Below are 9,725 nucleotides of genomic sequence, written 5' to 3'. Positions count from 1 at the left end.
TGTTGGAGGGATTTTGCATGTACCGTTAACTTGATGCTTTTTGGTCTCCACTTATTGAATTTTGTATTGCTTAGTTGCTTGGGAGTTGGTGAAATAGCTGGTTGATTAAGAGAATAAAGGGGATTAGGGATGGAAAAATCCTTGGCGAGAATACTTGCTGTGCAGCTGCTGCAGTTGTCCACTTTAAACTACGCACCCAGGTTTAGCTTTAATTAAAAGAAATTAAGTTACACTAAAGCTGGTCAAGATGGGCTTTGGGTTGACACTATGGCTAATTAATTACTACAAAAGTGAAGTTAGGTTACAGAACAACGAAATCAATTAGCCTGTAAGATTGTGGTAGGTGTAAGCATGTGACTTTGCACAGAAAAAAAAAAAGAAGCATTTGTTCTGTGATGAAGTACAAAAAGAAAACTCAACTTTCAACCATTCAGTTACAATTGTATTTCCTCCCTCTGCTTTGAACCTTCTTCAGTTATAATTTTCCGCTTCCCCTTCCTTTTCGGGCCAAAGCCGTGCTTGTTGGGCCTTAAGAGGGCGAGAAGATGTCAGAGGGGACTACTTTGTTGGGTTAGACGTGACTAGCGAGCTCAATATTTATTTCTGGGTAGCCTGTTTAGAATCCTTGCACAGCCAATTGCTCTTAGTTACGAAACCTCATATAATATATGCAAGTAAGAGAGTTTTTTAAACTTATAAATGTGGATGTAATATATCTTAATAGGTTTGATAATTGAAATTAAAATCAATTTAAATTCAATTTTGATGTCACTTTAAGCGTTTTAATAAATAGAGCAAATAGGGTGATTTAACTAGTAATGAGAACGTCACAAATTTAAATTAAAAAAATTACAAAATTTCACATCGAATAAATAAATAAATAAATAATTTTTAGTTTATAAATATAAATGCTGTACACCTTAATTAATTAATATCTTTGAGAGAAAATAATGACTTCAAGACGCTCCAATTGTACGAGTTTTCATTCCAACGTATTGATGCTTTTAAAGGCTATAGCCAATCCATTTGGGGAGAGCACGTAAGCAACAAGTGCCGTTCACCACAGGCTTTTCTTAAGCAAATATTACTCTTTTCAGCTATTTTTCTCATAAATTTTAAAAAAATACAAATATTTAGAGACAAGATCGTAACATTTAAAAGTTCTTATCTCTAATGACATACATTATAATATAGCAACAATCAATTTAGTCCTTTTATCTTTATTACATTGAGCCTACTCATTGGTAACCATAGAAAGGATGAAAAGCAGCTGACTTGCCAAATGTCAATTGATTTTTAAATAAAATTTTCTTTTTATTTTCCTTTGCTTTTTGTCACGTGAAGACAACGACAATAGAGAGAGAATCAGAGAAAGGATCCTTGGCCCAGGAGATCCGTGTCCCTTCAGCCCAAAAGATGACACGGACGCTTCATCTAGACCATGATTGAACACTGAGTCGTTGAACCTGAAAGGCCTAATCTAGCCACTGACAGAACCCTCTTAACCCACTTACCAATCGTGGTTAAGACAAAGAAGCTCAACAATCATTCTCTTGCACCAGCTGTCGTACTGATACGAGTCCTTCCATGTCTGAAAAACGCAGTTAATACTGGTTCCTTGCGCTAATCTCGCCCCGACCAAAACTGAGGGACATATCCGTCATTGAAACATAAAATAAAACAGATAATAATTAGAATTATGTTATAGAAATCCCGCTCGAAATTCTAGTGTCGGTGACCTCTGTCCTGTAAGAAAGTAACCATATAAACAAATTTACGAGTCTGATTAGGAGTGAGGACCAATCTTTTGCTGACGCGGCACCAGATCCAGCTACCCTTTTTCCTTAATTAGCTTCTCTTCAACTAATCAACCCTGTCTCTAACCACATTTCCCTGGCAATAACTTCAGAGCCATTCAGTTCTGTAGATTTTTCTTTTCTTCTTCTTCTTCCCCAGGATAATCACATATTCTTCTTTTTCTTTTCTTTTTGAGCACGTTGAACCTGCTTTAAGACTCTGCATTTCTCTTTAACATAACCATTGTCCAATGCGCTTGTTTTGATCTAGATCTTGAGTTCAAGTTTTGTGCTTTGGGGGATTTTGAAGTGACCAAAAAATGGGGAAGGAATCGAAGTCGAAAGGGTGTTTGGGGTGGTTTCTAGTGATAGTTATATTGGCTCTGGTTGTTGGGGCCGTTGTTTATGCAATCAAGCAGAAAATGGATCACTCAGATGATGATAAGGCCGCTCCCGTTCCAGGACCTCCAGGCGCTATTGACAAGAAGTATGCTGATGCTCTCAAAATCGCAATGCAATTCTTTGACGTTCAAAAATGTACCTTTTCTTTACCCTCATTCTCTCTATATCTTTTACTCTGTTTACGTATATGGTTGTTCTCTTTCTTCGAAATTGCTTCCTCTGAGGATACCCTTTCACATATGGAACCAAGATTTGGAGTAACTTGATCTTTCGTTTTCGTTTAGTTAATTAAAACAAATGGTTTCTTCATTGAATCATTTTATTGGGTAACTTTTTCACTGGGATTTTCAAATTATGAAATTTTAATGATATGATATTATTAGTAATTCTTCGACTGCTCAACTTTGGTTCTTTTCTTAGTAAATATTTGAGGTCTTGTTTGTTGTCGCAGCTGGTAAGTTAGTGGATAATAAGATATCATGGAGAGGAGATTCGGGGCTTAAGGATGGAAGTGAAGCGAAGTTGGATCTTTCCAAGGGGATGTATGATGCTGGGGATCACATGAAGTTTGGTTTTCCATTAGCATTTACTGCTACAGTTTTATCATGGGCTATCCTTGAGTATGGAGATCAGATGGAGGCAGTGAATCAACTGGAACCTGCTCAAGAATCTCTCAAGTGGATTACTGATTACCTTATAAATGCTCATCCTTCAGAGAACGTGCTCTATATTCAGGTTGTCATTGTTATTAACTGCCATCTACTTTTTTGGATAGTGTGTGTATATACATGAGTGATTCCGCAAGCGCATTTAAATTGTTTTTGTTCACCTCATCTTGCCGTAGTAGTTTATATTCTGAATTATCAAAATGGCTTGGGGTTTTAATCAAAGGTTTTAGATCAGGGATATCTTTGGAGTTTAGCAATTGATTCTAAGCCTCAAACTTATGGTCTGGTATTTCTGATGTTGTATTTTACAAAATGAGAAACCTTTTCCCACTTCTGCAGTTGTATTGCGAAACATACTTGATTTGGAATCGAAGATGGTGTGATCTAATTGATAGTTGCATAATCCTTTTAAAAAAAAATCACGCCTCTGAAATATACATTAACTCCTACTTTTTGGCTTGCAACACTGAGGCAGGTGGGTGACCCTGAAGCAGACCATAAATGTTGGGACAGGCCTGAGGATATGACAGAGAAAAGGCCCCTCACCATGGTGAACACATCTGTTCCAGGGACAGAGGTTGCAGCTGAAACAGCTGCAGCTATGGCTTCAGCATCTCTGGTGTTTAAGACAGCTGACTCCACATATTCAAGCACGCTTCTTAAGCATGCCAAGCAACTTTTTACTTTTGCAGACAATCATAGAGGTTCTTACAGTGAGAACATCCCAGAAGTTGCAACATATTACAATTCAACAGGATATGGGGATGAGCTCTTATGGGCAGCAAGCTGGCTCTATCATGCAACGGGTGACCAATCATACCTTCGATATGTGACTGGCAAAAACGGAGAAGAGTTTGCTGAATGGGGAAGTCCAACCTGGTTTAGCTGGGACAATAAACTTGCTGGAACCCAGGTAAGGTTCCCTTTTTACAGAATTTTGAAGCAAGATGCTATCGTCTCTTTTTTTTTTTTTACCTTCATTTTATAGACTTATGTCAAGCATTGTGATGATATTAGTAAGTCCAAGGTCTCAATTTGTATGCACATTTAGTGAGGTTTTGTGAAAATAGGTAGGAATAACTTGAGTTCATTTCTGGCGCATCTTGTTTGAACTCCGTGGATCATTTGTTCATTTGTAAAGATGCAAAATTAAAGAGCTTCATTGGAAGGTTTATCTGCCAACATTCTTATAACCTCAAAGCATTTAGGTTGAGGAATATTTGAAGGAAAGTAATTCTCTGTCTATATTTAGTCCACATTCTTGATAATGTTTAATGTAATAGTGAGATATGCATCGCTTTGTTGTGCTAAGACATGAGCATGATGACTATTCTGTTTCAGTTGCAATTCTTTATTTTCTGACCTGAGTTCAACTATTGTAGGATATCTGGCCTCTTTTGTCAGATTCTGTGTATGGCTCTGCTTCATTTTAATTTGCTCTTACTGCTGTTTAAATACATATCAGAACCAGGAATTTTGCATAGGTTTTTTCTTACTTTTTGGCTGATTATGCTACATCATTGCAGGTTTTGCTTTCCAGGTTAAGCTTCTTTGGTGCCAAAGGTGCCTCTCAGAATTCTGGCCTTGAAAACTATAGGAAGTCTGCTGAGGATGTTATGTGCGGCCTTCTACCAAAGTCTCCATCTGCGACATCCAGCAGAACAGATGGTAATGTCTTCTTCAAAGCTAGGTGACTTAGATGCATATTTGTGCTATGCAGATCTTGAATTTGACAAAAAGAAAAGGTTCAAAGAAAGTTCATTATCATATCAAAAGATTTTAGACTAATAAATCAATTTAGTCATTGATGCTTGCTGTGTATTTCAATAGGCATCATAATGGATCATCAAGTTCCTTAAGCCATGTGCTGTTATATATCGAGACAGTTAGAAGTCAGAAAGAGAACACTGGAGAGATTTAAGCAATAAAAGTTGTCTTGAGATTAGATACCCATTATACCTAGTTTACCAAATTCATATCCTGATTTTTTGGACTGTAAATATTACTACCAGACCTTTATTGGCATATTTGCACTTCTAATTTTAGGGAGGATTAATGCACTCAGGTCACTAAAACCACTTGCAAAGTGAACTAGCCATTCCAATTCTTGTCTTCTTGAGACCTCTTTAATTTACCAGTATTGTCTTTCTGGTGCAGGTGGTCTTATATGGGTCAGTGAATGGAATGCTCTGCAGCATCCTGTTGCTTCTGCATTTTTAGCTGCTCTTTACAGTGATTACATGCTTACATCACGGACTCCAAAGCTGAAGTGTGGTGACGATTCATTCAAACCATCAGATCTTAGAAAGTTTGCCAAATCACAGGTATGCTGTTTACATTGTGTGAGAAATATGTATCATAAAAAAATGCAGATATTCCTCTTAAAGTCTCATACCAGCTTAATAATAGTACTATAACAATCTTTGCTTCCAGGCTGATTATGTCTTGGGCAGTAATCCCTTGAAAATGAGCTTTCTTGTGGGGTACGGGGATAAATACCCACAATATGTGCATCACAGAGGAGCTTCAATTCCAGCTGATGCAACTACTGGTTGCAAAGATGGCTTCAAGTGGCTTGATTCAACTAAACCCAATCCTAACGTAGCTATTGGAGCTCTTCTCGGTGGCCCTTTCCTAAATGAAACATACATTGATTCCCGGAACAACTCAATGCAAGCAGAGCCAACCACATATAACGGTGCCATTATTGTTGGCCTCCTCTCAAGTTTGGTGACTACCTCTTCTGCAGTTAAATCCTTCACCTAAAGTAGCTGTAGTCTATAACCAATTACAGATTTGTTTGTACTATATGTAGCTGTATGAAACACCGCGTTTGACGAGGGTCAACTCAGATGTGGCTCGCCTGCACTGAGTTTTTTTGGTGTATTTTGGAGGGATAGCCCCAGATATGTATCTTTTCAACTGGTGATTATATGCGAGTTCCATCTTTCGATCGCTGTGTATTTCAGTTATATTTCTTAGTCTGTTCGATTTCGGTTTGGTTCATTAATTGGGTATATGATCAGATATAATTCTGGGAAACAAACATAAATTTGAGTGCAATGACAGAACTGAAGATGAATCTGATATCTACCTTGAAATATATGAGCTTTGCTTAACAAAAGTCACCAAAAGGGTACGAGTAAAAAGTCAAGTCTGCTGCTATGTTCAATAAGAAGTATTTCCTCATATAAGTCGAACAACCTTGAGCAGAGAATTATCTTCTCCACGTTTGTCACGCGAGCCTGGAAATGGACAGATACAGATCCGAAGGCCTTGGTTAACCACTCACTGTACAATTGACTTGCTCATGACAATATCGAGTTCATGCTCATCCAAAGCTGGAATTTGCAAAACGCGAAAGAGGTGAGACAGCGCTGTGACAAGGAAATGCAATTGGGGTTCCTTCCTTTTGGATCACAATGACAGCCCAAGTCGTCAGCAAATGGGCGAATGCCCTTCATCCACAACGAAAGCCACTTACTAGTGCAATGTCCCAAGGGCTCTTTTACCTAACAGACAGCCATCAAAAGGCCATCGTGAACCCAAAAATGGTAGGGGAAGGTCCACTCACTCTCGACCATTACTTTCTCGCTCTCAGCCTTTTGCACACGAAGCACTTTGTGTATGCTCCTTGGGTACGGTCAAGTCCAGGTGTCCAGTACCTTCTCACCAGTGTCCACTCAAAATCACCAACGTGGTCTTGTTTTTACTCCCAACCCCTACTGTCCTTTCGCCCCACTATTAACTCCTTAAAAAACTATCAATCATGAACAATTATTTGCGTAACGTCTTTGCTCTTGCACGCCACTCTTCGCAATCCATCATTAGCATTTCAGGCATGCATGCTTGCTCCTAACTTCCACTTGGAAATCACCTTTTAACTTGATTGCAAGTACCATGCCTTTTTTAGGCATCAGAGTAGTCAGGCATACATTGCTAAATTAAGATAAAAAGGAATATCGGAATGGTATATCGAATGGAACAGAAAAACTTGCACGTTCTGGATTTGACTGTTGATTTCAATGGTTTCAAAGCTGAAAATAAGGTAATGGGTACTGAAAGTTGGAGGAAAATATACATTCTTTTGCTGGACATTTCCTGTTTTTTCCTCTGCTGGTTCTTCCCTGTTGCCCCTGCCCATCCCCATCAACTTCTTTTGTCGAAAGCAATATGTAACAACCCATCATTTCAAGAAAGGAAAGAATAAAATATACAGAATTAGCAATCACCGACTTAGGAAGCTAAGAAAGTCACTGACATTGTTTGTCCAGGTCAGACTCTAATTAAACCAAAAGGGCAAAAAATATTAATAATAACAACCAGAAGAAAAAAGAAAAGAAAAAAGAATTCACAGCATGATCCACAGCTGGAATAAAAGAAACTGTGGTGTGGCACTGGTACCGGCAACTTGTCTGTGGAGCTTGCATCTACAAAGGTTGTTCTTGTTGTTGTTGTTGTTGTTGTATATGGCTAAGAATCTACGGTCATAATTTGTCGATCATGTGTGAATGAATGTGATGATCAGGTCAACGAGCAATGTCTGATTTTGCCGTGAAACCTAATTGTTGCTCCATTTCCCAGCTTAGCTTGGAGGCCACCTCAGAGTGTTTAGGTTCATACTCCTGGTCAAAAAGTCATCATCAGAAAGGGGGGGCCAAAAGAAAATGGACGGCTCAGATCATTTTGACTTCATTTGACTATGTGGAAAGGTGGTATTGGGTTAGGGGAGATTTGGAAAAAAATGTACCTCGAGCTTGCACATGAGTTCTTGGGCAGTTTGGGCAGAGACAATTATGTCACGGGCAGCTGGCGCTATGAAACCTTCATCCACAGCCTTGTCTATGAATGATAAGAGTGAGTTGTAGTACCCATCCACGTTCAACAATCCCACCTGTTTTCCCAAAAAAAAAATTCTCCTTTTATTTCTACAAATTTTGGGTTTCTTTCAATTAAAATATTTGCACGTTTTCTGCATGTGAATCTCTGGATAATTTGTGTTTTGAGATGTTTATCCCTTTCGAAAAAGATGTCTACTTTCTTTCTCCAATTGTACGAACAGACAGAAAAAGGAAAAAAAAAGGTAAATTACTGGTTTGTCATGGATTCCTAGCTGAGCCCAAGTGATCACTTCCAGGAGCTCTTCCAGGGTTCCATAGCCACCTGTGAGTTGGAACTTTGATCAGATCAATTATTAGAAAAACAAAAAAAAAAAGTAAAGTTGGTTGGCAGTTATGCCAACAGTTATCTAGGACATTGTAAATTGTATAGAATCCTGTATGATTGAATCCAGAACAAACCTGGCAAGGCAATAAACGCATCGGCTTGACGGGCCATTTCAGCTTTACGTTGGTGCATGCCTGACACAGCTCTTACTTCTCCCACTGGCTCGCCTGTAATCTGAAATTTTTCAAACAGGAGATTATAGTTTTTAAAGAACTCTGACAATCAAAAATGGGAGCCCAATTTCAGAGAGATTCAAGCATGGAGTTGTTTGAATCTTAAATTGTCCTCATATGGGAATAAGAATTACAAACTTTTCGGGGAATAACTAATCTAAGTTGTTCATGTGATGGCAGTGCTCACATGAATCTGAACTATCCTTATTTTCCAACTACAAGAAAAGACCAAATACTGTTTGATATTTACCTCTCTTGGCATGAGAGTCTTGGGAATTACCCTGCAAGAAAAATTTGGAAAGCAAAGAGTTAAAGTTAGAGACAGGATCAGAGAGGAGAGGACAAGATATGGAGAAAGAGAGAGCGAATAGTGCCGCCATGACTTACCCCAACACGTGGCGACCACCATCAAAGACAGCTTGAGAGACCAGCCCCATCAGGCCAATGCTTCCTCCTCCATAAACCAAGTCAATGTTTCTTTCAACCTGCAGCTTTTATTTTATTATTAAACTTACGTGTTTGATTTAAACATATTCCTACAATTACTCCATTACAAAGAGTGTAATCACACTATTTTATTCCTTGTGGTCTTGGCATTAATTTCCCTTGAATTCAAAACTTCACCGAACTGATTCAAGTTTTAATCCAACCAAAACAGAGCAAACAGAGGATGACTTTGAACTGAGGTCTCTGATTTCTTCTTTGCTCAAAACTGGTGAAATTCTTGATTTGATATATCAAAAGTAAAGAAGGCTGTCCTAATCTTTGAGGTTCTTTACGAAAACAGCTTTGCTTTCAGTCAATTCAAAGATGAAGGAGGCTCAATTACAGCTCATTACAATCAAACTTCTTATGTATACACCTTAAAAAAGTTCGAGACCAGATATTGTTTTGGAATAGTGCAGTTCAGGTCAATGTAAAGGCAAAGACTCGCCTAAATTCATCAGTCAAAGAAGCCTAAACACGTATGCCAATTATACCTACTGATCAATTCTTAGAACTGCAAACAGAAAGGAAGAGGAGAGGCAAAAAAGACAATTTGAAAAAGAAGTCTTGTCTGTCTCCTTCATGTTTATGACAAAAAAAAGAGGTTTATGTACCAGTTGTTGGCCAAGCTGAATAGCAGAAAGCTGGTAGCTAGGATTCTTGCCAGGGCTGCTGCCGCAAAAGACACAGACACGTCTGAATCTTGACTTCATGGAATTGGGTTGTCGTTGTAGCTGTTGTTGCTGCTGCTGCTGCTGTTGCAGGTGGTGATGGAGGTGGAGTTGTTGATTTTCCATAAGAGGAAAAGCTTGAGACGACTATGGTTTTGCTTCAAATAGTGATTTTCTCTTCTTTAAGGTGTGAGAAAAGAACCCAAAAGGAATGTGTTTGTTGTGTAAGAGCAGTCAGCAATCTCTTGAAAAACCAAAGCCCAAAAGTTAAGGGGGAATGAAAAATTGGTGTCTTTGGTCCCT

At 38.6% G+C, this 9,725-nt stretch overlaps 2 protein-coding genes across 2 annotated transcripts; one reads left to right on the top strand and one right to left on the bottom strand.

Annotated features, from left to right (window-relative positions):
* On the top strand, positions 1,736-5,838 carry LOC18591535 (endoglucanase 2). The gene is made up of 6 exons (XM_007017714.2): positions 1,736-2,333; positions 2,650-2,933; positions 3,342-3,779; positions 4,393-4,534; positions 5,024-5,190; positions 5,300-5,838. Exons 1-6 carry the CDS (start codon positions 2,117-2,119, stop codon positions 5,630-5,632), a joined length of 1,581 nt encoding a protein of 526 aa, XP_007017776.1. The 5' UTR covers positions 1,736-2,116; the 3' UTR covers positions 5,633-5,838.
* On the bottom strand, positions 7,034-9,725 carry LOC18591534 (cytokinin riboside 5'-monophosphate phosphoribohydrolase LOG1). The gene is made up of 7 exons (XM_007017712.2): positions 9,366-9,725; positions 8,653-8,750; positions 8,516-8,546; positions 8,167-8,266; positions 7,959-8,029; positions 7,617-7,760; positions 7,034-7,491 (listed from the first exon to the last, which is right to left on the bottom strand). Exons 1-7 carry the CDS (start codon positions 9,546-9,548, stop codon positions 7,396-7,398), a joined length of 723 nt encoding a protein of 240 aa, XP_007017774.1. The 5' UTR covers positions 9,549-9,725; the 3' UTR covers positions 7,034-7,395.

The sequence above is a fragment of the Theobroma cacao genome, chromosome 8 (genome assembly GCF_000208745.1).
Source record: "Theobroma cacao cultivar B97-61/B2 chromosome 8, Criollo_cocoa_genome_V2, whole genome shotgun sequence".
Lineage (NCBI taxonomy): Eukaryota > Viridiplantae > Streptophyta > Magnoliopsida > Malvales > Malvaceae > Theobroma > Theobroma cacao.
This window is presented reverse-complemented; position numbering and strand designations above follow the sequence as displayed.